The 18,848-nt window shown below is 44.9% G+C and overlaps 1 protein-coding gene across 4 annotated transcripts in view; it reads right to left on the bottom strand.

Moving 5' to 3' along the window:
• Positions 1-18,848, bottom strand: part of LOC137350656 (collagen and calcium-binding EGF domain-containing protein 1-like) — a 159,911-nt gene that overhangs the window by 36,096 nt on the left and 104,967 nt on the right. For all 4 annotated transcript variants that reach the window (XM_068015460.1, XM_068015459.1, XM_068015461.1 and 1 more), the window contains exon 3: positions 18,607-18,659. In XM_068015460.1, coding sequence (XP_067871561.1) covers positions 18,607-18,659 — 53 coding nt within the window. The remainder of the gene's footprint in view (positions 1-18,606; positions 18,660-18,848) is intronic.

An 18,848-nucleotide genomic window follows, 5' to 3' on the forward strand; every position in this document is an offset into this window, starting at 1 on the left:
TTTACTAAGATAAAGTTTACAGCTGGCAATGAGACGACGGAGTGGGATTATGTTTCATGAAACAGCAGAGAGGAGGGGAAAAATCAATAGGTGAACAGAGTTCATAATGTGTCAACACTGACAAATACTTGCCTTTACCTATTACCAATGTAAACTCACATATTATGCAATCATTTAATTGCATGACAGGACTAGGAAGACAGCTTGAAGTTTCACACGCTAATGTGCTTCTGGCAGAGAACAGTTCAATGGAATGCTTCCAATGTAGTGCTGGAAACAAGGACATCCAGCTTACCAAGCAGCATTTTCCATTCATGGACTGTCATAAATTATGATCTGTGTGTCGAGTTCCCATTTCGGCTCCTGCCTTCTTGCCTTGACCTTTTTCCATTCCTGTTTGACTCTCACAACTGTAGTCCACTTTTCTCTGCATTTTCCTGCAACCTTCTTACCCACTCGTTTACTCAGTTTATGAATGTGTATCTCCCAATGGGGGAGGGAGGGGAGGCTGGTGACTATACAGCCATGATTGGGGTGAGGGAAGAGGACTTTGAAGATAAAGCTACTTTGAGTCATAGAACGATGCAGCACAGGTGAGGCCATTCAGCCTGTCATATTTGCACAGGCTCTTTGTTGAAACTTTCCAATTAATCCCATTCTCCTGCTCTTTTCCCTTAGCCCTGTTAGATTTTTCCCTTCAAAAATTCATCCAATTCTTCTTTCAACATTATTATTTAACCTGTTTTCACTTCACCTCCCCACCTTTCAGGCAATGCGTTCCAGATCACAACAACTTGCTGTGTCAAAAAAAAGTTTCCTCGTGTTGCCTTTTTCTTATGCTACCCTCCTTAAATTGATTATTAACCTTTCTGTCCTGGAAACAGTTTCTCTTTACTTGCTCTATCAAAACGGTTCCTAATTTTGAACATCTCTCTCGAATCTCCTCAAGAGAATCTCCTCAAAAGTCTCTGCTCTCAAGAGAACCTCAGCTTTTCTAGTCTCTCCATGTAACTGAGGTTTCTCATTGCAGCAACCATCCTGTAAATCTGTTCTGCATCCTCGCAAAGGCCTTGACATACTTCCTAAAGTGTGGCACCCAGAATTTAACACAGTACTCCAGCTGGGGCCTAACCAGTGATTTGTAAATGTTCCTGAGCGCCTTTGAGTTTATCATTTGGGCACTTGTTCAGATTTGATGCAGAATTTTTGTTATCTCCCTCATGCCTGTGCTCTAGGATGACACATCTCAACTCCCCATTGAGCCAGAGCATGTTTAATTCCTACTCGAATACTTTCACCAAGTCAGCATTCACTGTGCAAAGTGAATATTTAATTCATAAACTAACTACAAATGTCTAGAAAATATTCCTCAACAATGAGAAGCACAAATGGGAGAGAACCAGAGTTGGCCCTACAGGAGTGGAGTAACATTCTGTCAATGAATTTGTGACCTCTTTCCTTGACCCTACATTATCACTGTAGCATAGTTAAAGATTAACAGGCTTCGAGAGCTACAAGATATGAAACTATGTCACAAAGGACTGACAGCGATTAAACATAGTAAAATTTTGCATTAACTGCAGAGGAGATTTACTAGGATGTTGCCTGGTATGGCGGGAAGGTCGTACGAGGAAAGGCTGAGGGACTTGAGGTTGTTTTCGTTGGAGAGAAGGAGGAGGAGAGGTGACTTAATAGAGACATATAAAATAATCAGAGGGTTAGATAGGGTGGATAGTGAGAGTCTTTTTCCTCGGATGTTGATGGCAAACACGAGGGGACATAGCTTTAAGTTGAGGGGTGATAGATATAGGACAGATGTCAGAGGTAGTTTCTTTACTCAGAGAGTAGTAGGGGCGTGGAACGCCCTGCCTGCAACAGTGGTAGACTCGCCAACTTTAAGGGCATTTAAGTGGTCATTGGATAGACATATGGATGAAAATGGAATAGTGTAGGTCAGATGGTTTCACAGGTCGGCGCAACATCGAGGGCCGAAGGGCCTGTACTGCACTGTAATGTTCTAATTCTAACTATAATTCTAAATCAGGGTTACTCATCAAATGGTTGTCAAAGAATACAACCCGAATTTCTATCTGCCTCACTCTTTTATACAGACATTCCAGATGTTTTATTTTTTGTGTTTCCTTACGTGAATCAAATCTCAAGCTACATCTCAAAAGAACTCAATACAGTAACACTGGGACTGACTGATTCATTGCCTGTGCCCCGTGGCTGGTGCTATATTGCATATGGATTGGTAATTAGGTGTTAGCCATGGCTCAATGAGTAGCACTGTCGCCCATAAGTCAGAAAGTTGTGGGTTCAAATCCCACTTCAGGGATTTGAGCATAAAATCCAGGCTGACATTCCCGTGCAGTACTGAGGGAATGCAGCACTGTTGGTAGTGTTATCTTTTAGAAGAAGTGTTAAACCAAGGCCCTGACTGCCCTCTCAGGAATGAATGGTGAATGTAAAAGATATGGCATTATTTCAAAGAACTGTCGGGGGGTTCTGCCCGATGTCTTGGCCAATATCTATCCCTGAAGTAACATCACTAAATAACACATTATCTGGCCATTATCTCATGATTTTTGCGGGAGCTTGCTGTGTGCAAATTGACTGCTGTGTTTCCTGCAAAAGTATTTCATTAGTTGCGTAGTGCTTTGGGACATCAAGAAAGGCACTCGACACATGCAAGTCTATCTTTCTTTCTTTCTTCTTCATGTACAGGTAATTGCTCAGCCTGTGCTCCAGATGGCTCTATAGGTGGAGCCAATTTCCAACTGAGCTGCTGCAGCCTATTGATTCATCTTGCCACACGAGAGCTGTTGAACTGTGGATGGCGTCCCACGCATGCACGGGGCAGCTTATTTAGTGAAGGCTACTTATAAGTATCCTAGGTTACAAAATGGCTGCCAGCCCATCTTAGGGTCACCATGGTCTCCAGAATTGCCCTGGAGTCTCCAGGAATTAAAGACACAGATACAGCATGAACAACTTCTTTGAACACTTACATTTCTTAGTTATGAACTTATTAGCTGTGGAAAAAAGGTTCTTTCACTGATTGGAGCTGGACAGTCACGTGTTGAAACCTTCAGGATTACTTCCAAGGAGGGCTGGAAGCTCTGGACCATGCATGGAGCACTGCAGTTCCACACTCACTTCACATACTATTGAAAAGAGTTTTCGAACAGTTGAATTTGATCCAGATGTGTGGCAGTGAAGGCAAAAAGCATCGGGCAGAATTTTGTTCTACCCTTAGATGGGCGCGGAGGCGGGGAGGTGAACAAAATGGCAGGGGGCACCATTCCCAACGTTGCCCAGGCCACACCGTCATTTTGTCTGGGATGGGGAAGGCCTTGCGCCCCAGGCCAATTGAAGCCCTTAAGTGACCAGTTAATGGCCACTTAAGGGCATCTTCCTGCCTCCACCTGAATTTTGTGGAAGGTGGAGGCCCCCCCCGTCGCAGGGAGATGCTTCCAGGTAAAGACTGGTGGGCCGCTAAGGAGGTTGGGGGATTCCCTCCTATGGGGGCAATCCAGGGCCCCTGGAAGGCCCCCCCCCCCCTTCCAGTGGCAATCACCATTCCCTGGAAAGACACCCCACCACCCTCACTAACACACCACCCCCACCCTTTCGCCGGGGCCTGCCGGAATATCCCTGGCGATCCCGGCCCCACTCACCTGTCCTGGAGTCTCCGTGTCCTCGGTACTGCAGAGCTGCCTTCCTTCCGATTGGTCGACAGCTCCAGAGGTGGGAACTCATCCCTTAAAGGGACAGAGTCCCAAAAGGCTGGCTTTAATTGAATACCTACCATTAAATGGCTTCGGGGGTCTGTGAGAGCTGAGGCGGGGTCTCCACCCACCTTCAGGTCTGCCGTCGGGACCCCTGCAGCCAGAATAAAATGCAACCCATAGTCTCCCATTTTTGTACAGCACAATATGGTATATACTAGAAGTCCAAAATGATGATAATACCAACAACTTCTGGCATTTATTATACCACCTTTAACCTTCTAACAGCCATATTATAAACGTGCATAACAAACAGGGAGGAGAATGCTCCTGGTGCGAAGTAACATTGCACAAAAATTGTGGGATAAATATTGACCAGGACACAAGGGAGAACTCCCCTGTTCTTCAAATAGTGCTGTGAGAGCCCCCGGTTTAACATCTCATCCAAAAGACCGCACCTCCGGCAATGCAGCACTCCCTGAGTACTGCACTGAAGTGTCATCCTGGATTATGTGTTTAAGACTGTGGAGTGGGGTCTTGAACCTACACAACCTTCTGACTCAGAGGCAAGAGTGAGCCAAGGCTGTCACCTTAATGTTTTGTCACAGGCTAAAGCCTGGAAGTCACAGTCGCAACTTAGTAGCAACTGTGCGTGGAAGTACAACAATAACTTTGCATTTATATACTGCCTTTAACGAAGGAAAACGTCCCAAGGTGCTTCACAGGAACGTTAGCAAATAAAATTTGACACCGAGTCACATACGGAAATATTAGGACAGGTGACCAAAAGCTTGATCAAAGTGGTAGGCTTCAAGGAGCTTTTTGAAGGAGGAGAGCATTATGCAGAGAGGCGGAGAGGTTCGGGGAAGCAATTCCAGATTTGAAGGCCCAGGCAGCTGAAGACATGGCCAAAAATGGTGGAGCGATGAAAATCGGGGAAAGTGAAAGAAGCCAGAGTTGCAGGAGTACAGAGATCTCGTGGGTTGCAGGGCTGGAGCAGGTTGACAGGGAAAGGGAGTGGGAAGGCCATGGAGGGATTCGAAGACAAGGAGGAAAATTTTAAAATCACCGCAATGCAGAGAACTTTCCCAGTTGCGGCTACCAGTGACTTTAATCTCTTCCAACAGGGTCAACGATCAAATGCGATTAGAAGCAGCTTCACAATATGAGTAGGCAATGCTATTTATCAATGTAATCATTGTGCAAACAAAAAGGCAAATAAACCCAAACACTTCCTTAAAGACCCAAGTGTTTATGTGATGTAAAATTGCTGGCAGAAAATCTAGATTGCTTTGAAAATGCAGACAAATGATGAATAAGGGCCACCACCTCCTCCCATTGCCACCTTTTGATCTATGCACCGTCACAATGATTTGTTGTAACTTACACGACAGATATCCCTTTGTGCAATAAACAACCTCCTGTTATCTCACCCCCGCTGTAGATTGAATTGTTTCCTCCTTGAACTTTAATGTCGTTCCCAGCTGCATCTTTTCTGAAAAAAAACGTTCCACACCTGCCCACAACAATAGTTTTTCAGTGTACGGCTCCGTGTGGTGGTTTGATAACCAAAGCACAAATGTGTCTGGTTAAGGAAGCTCCCCATTCGCATAAGCTCAGTGACTTCTGACAGCAATTAAGCAATTATGAGCGTGATTTGGTGGGGGTGGGGGGGGGGGGTGAAAGAATTTGTGTATGTGTCTGCGTGAGAGTAGTAGTTCCTCCTCATTAAAAAGCTATTTTCTTTATGTCACACCATTGTGCCTGCATGCCACTGAAATAAAACAAGAGATGAAACCACAAAAAGCAAAAGGATTTACTGATATTCCCACTCTGACTTATGTCAAGTCAAAATTTAGGAGGGTCCCAAAAGTATGGAAATTCCCTTCGTGTATGTAAATAATCAAGAGTGCCAAGAGTGCCAAGCCTGCTATACTCTCAGCACTACATGAACTGCTATGCCTGTGCTGGGACGAGGGAGCAGTACCCCAGGACATGCGCGATGCCAACATCATCACCCTCTATAAAAACAAAGGTGACCGCGGTGACTGCAACAACTACCGTGGAATCTCCCTGCTCAGCATAGTGGGGAAAGTCTTTGCTCGAGTCGCTCTGAACAGGCTCCAGAAGCTGGCCGAGCGCGTCTACCCTGAGGCACAGTGTGGCTTTCGTGCAGAGAGATCGACCATTGACATGCTGTTCTCCCTTCGTCAGATACAGGAGAAATGCCGTGAACAACAGATGCCCCTCTACATTGCTTTCATTGATCTCACCAAAGCCTTTGACCTCGTCAGCAGACGTGGTCTCTTCAGACTACTAGAAAAGATCGGATGTCCACCAAAGCTACTAAGTATCATCACCTCATTCCATGACAATATGAAAAGCACAATTCAACATGGTGGCTCCTCATCAGAGCCCTTTCCTATCCTGAGTGGCGTGAAACAGGGCTGTGTTCTCGCACCCACACTTTTTGGGATTTTCTTCTCCCTGCTGCTTTCACATGCGTTCAAATCCTCTGAAGAAGGAATTTTCCTCCACACAAGATCAGGGGGCAGGTTGTTCAACCATGCCCGTCTAAGAGCGAAGTCCAAAGTACGGAAAGTCCTCATCAGAGAACTCCTCTTTGCTGACGATGCTGCTTTAACATCTCACACTGAAGAGTGCCTGCAGAGTCTCATCGACAGGTTTGCGTCTGCCTGCAATGAATTTGGCCTAACCATCAGCCTCAAGAAAACGAACATCATGGGGCAGGACGTCAGAAATGCTCCATCCATCAATATTGGCGACCACGCTCTGGAAGTGGTTCAAGAGTTCACCTACCTAGGCTCAACTATCACCAGTAACCTGTCTCTAGATGCAGAAATCAACAAGCGCATGGGTAAGGCTTCCACTGCTATGTCCAGACTGGCCAAGAGAGTGTGGGAAAATGGCGCACTGACACGGAACACAAAAGTCCAAGTGTATCAGGCCTGTGTCCTCAGTACCTTGCTCTACGGCAGCGAGGCCTGGACAACGTATGCCAACCAAGAGCGACGTCTCAATTCATTCCATCTTCGCTGCCTTTGGAGAATACTTGGCATCAGGTGGCAGGACTATATCTCCAACACAGAAGTCCTTGAAGCGGCCAACACCCCCAGCTTATACACACTACTGAGTCAGCGGCGCTTGAGATGGCTTGGCCATGTGAGCCGCATGGAAGATGGCAGGATCCCCAAAGACACATTGTACAGCGAGCTCGCCACTGGTATCAGACCCACCGGCCGTCCATGTCTCCGCTATAAAGACGTCTGCAAACGCGACATGAAATCGTGTGACATTGATCACAAGTCGTGGGAGTCAGTTGCCAGCATTCGCCAGAGCTGGCGGGCAGCCATAAAGACGGGGCTAAATTGTGGCGAGTCGAAGAGACTTAGTAGTTGGCAGGAAAAAAGACAGAGGCGCAAGGGGAGAGCCAACTGTGCAACAGCCCCGACAAACAAATTTCTCTGCAGCACCTGTGGAAGAGCCTGTCACTCCAGAATTGGCCTTTATAGCCACTCCAGGTGCTGCTTCACAAACCACTGACCACCTCCAGGCGCTTACCCATTGTCTCTCGAGATAAGGAGGCCCAAAGAAGATGTAAATAACCCATTGTAGCCTCCAGAAAGTGGCCTCGAGCCTACAGGACTGATTTTAACGCAGTGATTGGCAGTCATGGTGGTGGATTCACGCTCTGTTCCCAATGTATCCCCAACGCCATTTTAACCAGGGACATTTCAGGCCTGGGCAGGCAGATGGGGGTCAACTTAATACACTGAAGTCACGGCCCAATGATGTCATTGGGACTTCAACACAATTTTTACTTGGAACACCAACCAGCAACCCCCCTCCCCCTTCCCCCCTCCTCCGCTGTCCCTCCTACCCTTCTCCTCCCACCCCAGTCTATATGAGGCACCCTATGTAGTACAAATTTTAAACAAAGCTCTGGTTAGTTGTACATTTCGGTTGTAACAGGTACTTGTACACGTGGAGATCTCTTTGATGACATTTCAGGGAGTGTTTTGGAGGAGACTTTAAACCGAGGCCCCTTCTGCCCTCTCATCTGGACATAAAAGATGTCACCGCACTATTTGAAGAAGAGCAAGGGAGTCCTCCCCTTGTCTAACACCACTAAATCACATTATCTGATCATCTAACTCTTTGCTGTTTGTGGGAGCTTGCTGTGTGCAAATGACGACATTTCAAAAGTACTTTATTGGCTGCAAAGCACGTTGGGGCATTCTGAGGTTGTGAAATGCACTATAGAAATGCAAGTTCTTTTTTTCATACTGCAACTCTTGTTGGATGATTCATGCTTAATAGTTTATGAAATCTAACCATCAATTAATAATTCAAAGTGAAAATATTACTAAGAGCCATTCTGGGTTTTGGTTTCCAATTCCTCTTGGCAACCTACTCTTCTGCGGAAGGTAAGAGCTTTTTGATGCCATGATCACATGATGCTCCATCTCAAGACTGAGATCTCACGTGTGTGTGGGAAATGCCATTAAACCCTGACATTTCATCGGCTTTCTGTTGCTGGACATTGAGAGAACACGATGCAGGCGCAGTCTTTCAGTAGAGAGCTTTGTTCTAGCAATATATTATGGGATGGCAATGCTTTCATTTTCGTCACTCTTGCACATTTTTCCATTTTCAGTGTGATGCAGTGTTCACAGAATCACAGAATAATACAGTGCAGAAGAGGCCCTTCGGCCCATCGAGTCTGCACCGATACATTAAAGACACCTGACCTGTCTACCTAATCCCATTTACCAGCACTTGGCCCATAGCCTTGAATGTTATGATGTGCCAAGTGCTCATCCAGGTACTTTTTAAAGGATGTGAGGCAACCCGCCTCTACCACCCTCCCAGGCAGTGCTTTCCAGACCGTCACCACCCTCTGGGTAAAAATGTCCTTCCTCAAATCCCCCTTAAACCTCCCGCCCCTCACCTTAAACTTGTGTCCCCTCGTAACTGACCCTTCAACTAAGGGGAACAGCTGCTCCCTATCCAACCTGTCCATGCCCCTCATAATCTTGTACACCTCGATCAGGTCACCCCTCAGTCTTCTCTGCTCCAGCGAAAACAACCCAAGCCTATCCAACCTCTCTTCATAGCTTAGATGTTCCATCCCAGGCAACATCCTGGTGAATCGCCTCTGCACCCCCTCCAGTGCAATCACATCCTTCCTATAAGGTAGCGACTAGAATTGCACACAGTACTCCAGCTGTGGCCTTACCAAAGTTCTATACAACTCCAACATGACTTCCCTGTTTTTGTAATCTATGCCTCGATTGATAAAGGCAAGTGTCCCATATGCCTTTTTCACCACCCTATTAACCTGCCCTTCTGCCTTCAGAGGTCTATGGACAAACACGCCAAGGTCTCTTTGTTCCTCGGAACTTCCCAGTGTCAGGCCATTCATTGAATACTTCCATGTCACATTACTCCTTCCAAAGTGTAGTTCACATTTCATGACTGTAATCTGACACCTTGGCTTTGTCCAATATTGACTTATGACATGGGAAATGATTTTTTTTTAATACAATGTTTTACATGACAGTAGGAGTGTGACTGGTCATTTCGAACAGCAGTGTTCACTTCAATGATGTGACAACAGTGAGCAGCCCCACCTAGTGGTTTAAGGGAAGATAGCAATGCAGCTATTCGACATAAGTGGCTTACAGGGACAAGAGTAGGCCATTCATCCCCTCGAGCCATTTAATTAGATTAGGCTAATCTGTATCTTAACTCCATCTTCCCACCTTGATTCCATAATTTTTAATGCCCTCACCTAACAAAAATCTATCCATCTCAGTTTTGAAATTTTCAGTTGATCCCAACCCGTCCCCGCACCCCTTTCCCTGCCAACCTCCCCTCAGCAGCTTTTTGGGGGAGAGAGTTCCAGACTTCCACGACCCTTGGTGTGAAGAAGTGCTTCCTGTCATCACCCCTGAACACTAAAGTAAAAGCAAAATACTGCAGATGCCGGGAATGTGAAATAAAAACAAGAAATGCTGGAAATACTCAGCAGGTCTGGCAGCATCTGTGGAGAGAGAAGCAGAGTTAATGTTTCAGGTCTGTGACCCTTCATCAGAACTGGCAAAGGTTAGAAATGTAATTGGTTTTAAGGGAGTAAAGCGGGGGTGGGGTGGGGTGGGGTGGGGGGAGGGGGGAAGAGAACAAAAGGGAAGGTGTGTGATAGGACAGAGGGACGGAGAGATGAACTGACAAGGAGGTCATGGTGCAAAGGCAAAGAGAGTGTGCTAATGGTGTGGTGAAAGACAAAACATTAGTGCAGAGGGAGTGTTAATGACAGAATAATGAACCTCTGCACTAATGTTTTGTCTTGCACACTCTTTAGCACAAAAATCAAGCTTGGCACTCCAATGCAGCAGTGTGGGAGTGCGGCACTGTTGGAGGTGCTGCCATTTGGGTGAGACATTAAACCGAGTCTTCATCTACCAACTATCTAAGGTGGATGTAAAAGATCCCATGGTACTCTTTTGAAGAAGAGCAGGGGAGTTATCCCCGGTGTCCTTGGCCTGGCTAATATTTATCCTTCAATCAACATTCCAAAAACAGATCGTCTGGTCATTCTCACATTGCTGTTTGTGGGAGTTTTCTGTATGCATACCGGCTGTCATGTTCCCTGCATTGCAACTGTGATTATACTTTAAAAAGTATTTCATTGGCTGTAAGGCACTTTGAGACGTCTGGTTGTTGTGAAAGGCCCTAGATAAATGCAAGTCTTTTTTTCACCCTGCACTTTGAATTCTCTATTCAAAGAACAAAGAACAGTACAGCACAGGAACAGGCCATTCGGCCCTCCAAGCCTGCGCCGATCTTGATGCCTGCCTAAACTAACACCTTCTGCACTTCCGGGGCCCATTTCCCTCTATTCCCTTCCTATTCATGTATTTGTCAAGATGCCTCTTAAACGTCATTATCGTTCCTGCTTCCACCACCTCCCCCGGCAGCAAGTTCCAGGCACTCACCACCCTCTGTGTAAAGAACTTGCCTCGCACATCCCCTCTAAACTTTTCCCCTCTCACCTTAAACCTATGTCCCCTAGTAACTGACTCTTCCACCCTGGGAAAAAGCTTCTGACTATCCACTCTGTCCGTGCCGCTCATAACTTTGTAAACCTCTATCATGTCACCCCTCCACCTCCGTCGTTCCAGTGAAAACAATCCGAGTTTATCCAACCTCTCCTCATAGCTAATGCCCTCCAGACCAGGCAACATCCTGGTAAACCTCTTCTCTACCCTCTCCAAAGCCTCCACGTCCTTCTGGTAGTGTGGCGACCAGAATTGCACGCAATATTCTAAGTGTGGCTTAACTAAAGTTCTGTACAGCTGCAGCATGACTTGCCAATTTTTATACTCTGTGCCCCGACCGATGAAGGCAAGCATGCCGTATGCCTTCTTGACTACCTTATCCACTTGCGTTGCCACTTTCAGTGACCTGTGGACCTGTACGCCCAGATCTCTCTGCCTGTCAGTACTCCTAAGGGTTCTGCCATTTACTGTATACTTCCCACCTGCATTAGATCTTCCAAAATGCATTACCTCACATTTGTCCGGATTAAACTCCATCTGTCATTTCTCTGCCCAAGTCTCCAAACGATCTATATCCTGCTGTATCCTCTGACAATCCTCATCACTATCCGCAACTCCACCAACCTTTGTGTCGTCCGCAAACTTACTAATCAGACCAGCTACATTTGCCTCCAAATCATTTATATATACTACAAAGAGCAAAGGTCCCAGCACTGATCCCTGTGGAACACCACTAGTCACATCCCTCCATTCAGAAAAGCACCCTTCCACTGCTACCCTCTGTCTTCTCTGACAGAGCCAGTTCTGTATCCATCTTGCCAGCTCACCTCTGATCCTGTGTGACTTCACCTTTTGTACCAGTCTGCCATGAGGGACCTTGTCAAAGGCTTTACTGAAGTCCATATAGATAACATCCACTGCCCTTCCTTCATCAATCATCTTTGTCACTTCCTCAAAAAACTCAATCAAATTAGTGAGACACGACCTCCCCTTCACAAAACCATGCTGCCTCTCACTAATAAGTTTGTTTGTTTCCAAATGGGAGTAAATCCTGTCCCAAAGAATCCTCTCTAATAATTTCCCTACCACTGATGTAAGGCTCACCGGCCTATAATTTCCTGGATTAGCCTTGCTACCCTTCTTAAACAAAGGAACAACATTGGCTATTCTCCAGTCCTCTGGGACCTCACCTGTAGCCAATGAGGATGCAAAGATTTCTGTCAAGGCCCCAGCAATTTCTTCCCTTGCCTCCCTTAGTATTCTGGGGTAGATCCCATCAGGCCCTGGGGACTTATCTACCTTAATGCTTTGCAAGACACCCAACACCTCCTCCTTTTTGATAATGAGATGACTGAGACTATCTACACTCCCTTCCCTATGGTCATCATCCACCAAGTCCTTCTCTTTGGGGAATACTGATGCAAAGTACTCATTTAGTACCTCACCCATTTCCTCTGGCTCCACACATAGATTCCCTTCTCTGTCCTTGAGCGGGCCAACCCTTTCCCTAGTTACCCTCTTGCTCTTTATATATGTATAAAAAGCCTTGGGATTATCCTTAATCCTGTTTGCCAATGACTTTTCATGACCCCTTTTAGCCCTCCTGACTCCTTGCTTAAGTTTCTTTCTACTGTCTTTATATTCCTCAAGGGATTCATCTGTCCCTAGCCTTCCAGCCCTTACGAATGCTTTTTCTTTTTGACTCGGCTCACAATATCCCGCGTTCCTCTGTATCTGGCCTCTTAGCATCTCTTCTTACCTCACCCGACCATTGGCTTCTGCGCCTTCAGTGATCGAGGTCCCACACTCTGGAATTCCTTCCCTACACCCATCCATCTCTCCACCTCCCCGCCTCCTTTAAGACCCTCCTAAAACTCACATATTTGGCCACACTTTTGGTCAGCTCCTCACTTCTCCTTCTTTGGCTCAGCATCTGTCTTTTTCTTATGCCTCCATAAAACGCTTGGGATGTTTTTCTACATTCAAGGCACATTGATAAATGCAAGTAGTTGCTTCCTTCTGACCCAGTGAGTTATGTGTGCCATATGCACACCTCTCTCAAAATCACCAGCACCAGTCTCCATCACTTAAGTTTGCTTGATCCTAATTAGATCTGCAATTGTCACTCCCTGCGAATAACAACAACTTTGAATGGAAATGGGTAAATAGATTTTGATAAATATTCAAAGTTAAACATGTTTCAATGACTTAACAGTCTTGCTGAAAATGACATTTGCTCCTAAAGTATCCCCAACTTTCTGTTTAGCTAGTATAAAACCTGGTACGTGACCAGTTGCAACTTATTCCTGAATTACATACATGGCAGCATTTGTCACTCAGCAAACCAGGTTTTGTAAAATTGTGTTTCTTCATCCTTTTTCCCTCTTTCTTACATATGTCTCTGAGAAGTTCAATCAAATAAAGTTCATTTCATTTTCTTTCTAACAGTAATATATTTCTAGTAAACGTGGTGCATTTTGTAGCAGGTCCTCAGGTTGGTAAAATTTAGTCCCAACAACCGCTAGGCTTTGAGTGGACATACAAGATGGAGAGTTAATCTCTTGATAAGGAGCCGGTCATTTAGGACTGAAATGAGAAGAAATTTCTTCCCTCAGAGGGGTTGGAATTCTCTACCCCAGAGGGTTGTGGATGCTCAGTCGTTGAGTACATTCAAGACTGAGATCGATAGATTTTTGAACACAGAGGGAATCCAGGGATAGGGTGGGAAAGTGGAGTTGAGGTAGAATATCAGCCATCTCCTACTGAATGAAAGAGCAGGCTCAAGGGACCATATGGCCTACTCCCACTCCTATTTCTTATTCTCTTATGTACTTCAAAAGCATCGCCTGACTGGCAACTGCTCATGGAAGGAAATTCTGGATCTTCCTCGCGAGTGGTTGAAGTTCCCTCCCTTTCTGTTAACACTTCAGTGTCCGCAGGCAATGATTTGGTCAGTTGCATTAACCACAAGGGCCAAAGCAGCAGAATTAAACGCCATGTTGATAAGCTGATGGGAACATAGGAACAGAACCGAGCCATTTAGCCCCTCAAGCCTGTTCCACCTTTCAAATCATAATTTTACCCACCTTACTCCCCTTAACACCTAACAAAAATCTATCTCTGTTTTGCAATTTTCAATCGACCTCCAGCCTCAACAGCTTTTGGAAGGGACGAGAGTTCCAGATTTCCATTACCCTTTGTGTGAAGAAGTGCTTCCTGACGTCATCCCCGTTTGGACCTCTTTTGCCTGAAAAATTGCATGTGTTTACAGAATGAACCATGAGAACTGTACATGTTAGAGTGGTGACTGATGAACTGGAATTTAGTTTGGATTGTCCGATTTTCCAGTAGTCTCTGAAGGCTGTTGAACACGGTCATTTCAACATTTCAGAATCTTGTTCTGGAACTTGCATAATAACTTTCAAGCCAATGATACAGAGTAATAATATTTAGCTGGAAGTCTTTAGATATGGAAATCAGTGACTCTTTAAAAAGCTAAAGAAACTTCAAAGCAAGTCTATGATAGCAAACTACTTGGTGAACTATAAATACCAGAACAAACATCCCAATGTTTAAAACCTATGCGATGCCACATGTTACTCTTCCTACTTCAACTGGACTTCACTGCCAATGATGGATGAATTGAACAACTTTCTCACAAAAGATATCCGTGTCTCGCCAATTACTGGAAATACTTGACAAATATAGTGTTTGATAAAAAAAACTAATGGTTAATTCAACGTTGTGTGTTCCATTGTAGTAATAATTCTCCTATGAAATCGCATTTCATAAAGGTCAGCCAAGAATTTTAAACTTCGGATGGCAATGTGTAAAGCCAAATTTAGACCCAAATTTCAGCTGAAGCTTGCAATCTGCCTTCTCTAAACAGAAGGATTCTGGCTTTTCCTCGGGGCTTGTCAGTTTTGGCTGGTTTGACTTCTGTTATTATCTTACTTCAGCCACAATCATCTTGCTCATGCTATCTCGTTAAACATGGAGAAGAATGTGCAGAAGAGATATTGATGTAATTCAAAAGGTTTAGGCAGAGTAAACACAGTTTTATGAATGGAAAATTGTGTTTGACTATTCGAGTTTATTGAGGATGTAGATAAGGGGAGGAATCAGTGGATATAGTATATTTGGATTTTCAGAAGGCACTCGATAAGGTGCCACACAAGAGATTATTACACAAGGTTAGGCCTCGTGGAATTGGGGGTAATATATCAGTCTGGATTGAGGATTGGTTAACAGACAGAAAACACATTAGGAATAAATGAGTCATTTTTGGGCTGGCAGGGTGTAACGAGTGGATTGCAGCAAGGATCAGTGCTTGGGCCTCAGTTATTTGCAATCTATATCAATGACTTAGATGAGAGAACCAAGTATAATGTTTTTAAGTTTGCTGATGATTCAAAGGTAGGTGGGAAAGTCAGTATGAAGAGGAGGACTCACAGAGATATACACTGGATAAGTGATTGAACAAGAAGATGGCTGATGGAATATAATGTGGGGAAGTGTGACATTGTCAACTTTGATTGAAAAAAATGGAAAAGTAGAATATTTTTTTAAAATATGAGAGAATTGTAAATGTTGCTGTGCAAAGGGATTTGGAGTCCTTATACACTGATCACAGAAATTAACATACAAGTACAGCAAGCAATTAGGACAGCGAATGGTGTGTTCGTCTTTATTACAAGGGGTTTGGAGTATTAGAGTAAGGTAGTCCTTGCTGCAATTGTACAGGGCTTTGGTGAGACCACACCTTGAGTACCGTGTACAGTTTTTTGTCTCCTTACCGAAGGAAGGACATACTTGCCTTGAATTGGATGCAAAAAAGGTTCACTAGTTTGATTGCTGGGATGAGAGGGCTGTCTTATGAGCAGAGATTGAGTAGAATGGGCCTACATTCTCTGTAGTTTAAAAGAATAAGAGGTGATCTCGGGAAATGTGTAACATTCTTCGCGATGCCAAGAGGCTGTTTATTCTGGCTGGAGATTCTAGAAGTAGGGAATCATAGTGCCAGATAAGGGGTTGGCCATTTAGGACTGAGATGAGATGAAGTCACTTCACTCCGAGGGTTGTGAGTCTTTGGAATTCTGTACCCTCGAGGGCTCTGGGTGCTCAGTCATTGGCTATATTCAAGACTGGGATCGATGGATTTTTGCATATTAAGAGATATGGGGATAGTGCAGGCAAATGAAGTTGGGGTAGAAGAGCAGCCATGATTTTATTGAATGGTGGACCAGGTTTGAGGGGCCGAATGGCCTGTTCTTCCTCCTATTTCTTATGTCCTTACAAAACTGCTGGTGTCAGTTGGCTGAAACATGACCGTCAATAGTTAAAATCCTCCCTATAACGTAATATTTTATGGTCATTATCTACTGCCTCATCACTTGTAGTAGAAGCTTGAACATGTGCAATAATTTAAAAGCCACAATAGTGATTTTCACTGACCTTTCCCAATCTTAGATTATAAGGGGAAGCTGGATTAGCACATGAAGGGGAAAGGAATAGAAGAATATGCGAATATGCCGATAGGGTGAGACAAAGAGGATTGGGAGGAGGCCTGCGTGGAGCATAAACACTGGCATAGAGTGGTTGGGCCGAATGGCCTGTTTCTGTGCTGTAAATTTTTTGTGATGTCTGTAACTTTCTGTGGAAAATAGATCTCCGTTGCTCAGAGAACTTGCCTCATTTTGAAAAGGAGATGCTGAGCTCAGGGGTAAAGAAATTCTAATGATGCATGAAAGGAACATAAAACCCCAGACTCGCTGCTTTTCCAAGGAAATTATTAATGTTTCCTGCGAGTGTAGTTGTTTCTCTCCGAGCCACACAGGTCGTTCTAAAGGAACAGCTGGAGCAGCCTTCGATAAAGCCGAGTCGATCTCGATCCAAACCCGAGCAACATCAAGATGCCAACATTTTTCTGGCTTTGATTTCAATCTCTTTTTGCACCATTTGCACGGAGTATTTCCGATATGCTTAATGTGCTGACCTATTCAAAACATGCTGCAAGATCGCTCTGAAATGCAAAGCCTGAAATGTAAAAAAAAAGCCTGCTGATTTGACCCCGAGGTGAACTTCTGACCCCATATCCATTCCACCACAAGGACCGCCTCTTTCCACCTCCGTAATATCATCTGTCTCCACCCTTGCCTCACGCCACCTGCTGCTGAAACCCTTATCCCAGCCTTTCTTACTTGCAGACTTGACTATTCCAACACTCTCCTGGCCAGCTTCCCATCTTCCACCCTCCATAAACGTAAACTCATCAAAAGCTCTGTCGTTGGTATCCTAACTGGCACCATTTCCCGCTCACTCATCGCTCCTGTGCTTGTAAGCCTATGCTGGCTCCCAGTCCACAAGCTCACCCATCACCCCTGTGCTTGCAAGCGTAAACTGGCTCTCAGTCCACGAGCTCACCCATCACCCCTGTGCTTGCAAGCCTACACTGGCTGCCAGTCCACTAGTTTCTTGATTTTAAAATGCTGATTCTTGAGTTCAAATTGCTACATGCCCTCACCGCTCCCTATCTCTGTAGCCTTCTCCAGCCCTACAACCCTCCAAGAACCTTGCGATCTTACACCATTGGCCTCTTGTACATCCTCTGCTCCCTTCATCCCACCATTGGTGTCTGTTCCTTCAGCTGTCTAGTCCGTCAGCTCTGGAATTCCCTGCTGAAACCTTTTAGCCTCTCCACCTCGCTCTCTTCCTTCAAGGCACTGCTTAAAACCCACCTCTGGACCAGACATTTGCTCATCTGTCCTAATCTCTCCTTCTTTGGATGTGTGTCAGTTTTTGTCTGATTTATATTCCCATGAAGCACCTTTTGGACGTTTAACGACCCTAAAGGCGATGTATAAATGCAAGTTGTTGTTGTAGCCGAAGGATGAATGAAAGAACCTTAGGATGCGCTTTAATTAGACTCTGTTACACCAGAGCAGCAGAATAATACATTACATGGTTTATTTCGCCTGTACTTAAAAAAACAGTATACCTCCCAAGTACAAAAGAAAATTGGAAAGGCGAATGAATGTGAGGCGTTATAACTAGAGAGCTGGAATATAAAGGGGAGGAAGTTTTACTATAACTATACAAAGCCCTGGTTAGACCACATCTGGAATACTGTGCACTGTTCTGGGCATCACACTTTAGAAAGTGGCTCTGGAGGATTGCAATGCAGATTTACTAGAATATCACCAAAGCTCCAAATGTTACATTATGAGGAGAGATTACATAAACTAGGCTTGTGTTACTTGGAATATAGAAGGTTAAGGGATGATTTAATTGAGGTTTTTAAGATTTTGAAAGGATTTGCTAGGTTAGATACCTTTTTACCGCTGCTGTCGAGGACAAGGAGACTTAACCATCAAATCAGAGTCAGGCTCTTCAGGAGAGAAGTTAGGAAACACTTACTCACACAAAGGGTAGTAGAAGTGTGGAAGTCTCTCCTATGAAAAAGGCTCAGATAATAATTTTAAATCTGAGATTAATAGATTTCTGCTAACCGAGGGTGGTAAGGGATATGGAGCCAAGGCAGGTGGACGGAGTTAAGATACAGATCAGCCATGAAGTCATTGAGTGGAGGAACAGGCTCGAGGGGCTGAATGGCCTCCTCTTGTCTCAGGAACTCACCATCAATCTGATGGGGTGGGGGGACGGGGGGCGGGGTGGTGGTGGTGGTAGGGGGCACAAACTTAAAGGGAAACAACCATTCTTCCAACAAAAAATAAATTTTAGCTCCCTTAACCATGCAAGTGCTGAGGGACCTCCACCAACGCTGGACAACTTACCTTCAGGAAAGCACTGGCCAAGCACAAATCTGTAACCCTCGCAGCACTTCTTCCTGAGTGTAGAAAAAAAGAAACACAAAAAATTAGCGTACTGTTAATTGAATCCATAATTTTTGGTGCCATGGATCCTGAACTGAGTTAGAGAACCAGCCCATGTAGTAGCGCTGGACCTTAAACTGCATCGTCTGACACACTAGGAAACTTTCTCTCGCTGTCTCAATTTGCCTCAGTGGATAGCACTC

Source organism: Heterodontus francisci, chromosome 35, assembly GCF_036365525.1.
Source record: "Heterodontus francisci isolate sHetFra1 chromosome 35, sHetFra1.hap1, whole genome shotgun sequence".
Lineage (NCBI taxonomy): Eukaryota > Metazoa > Chordata > Chondrichthyes > Heterodontiformes > Heterodontidae > Heterodontus > Heterodontus francisci.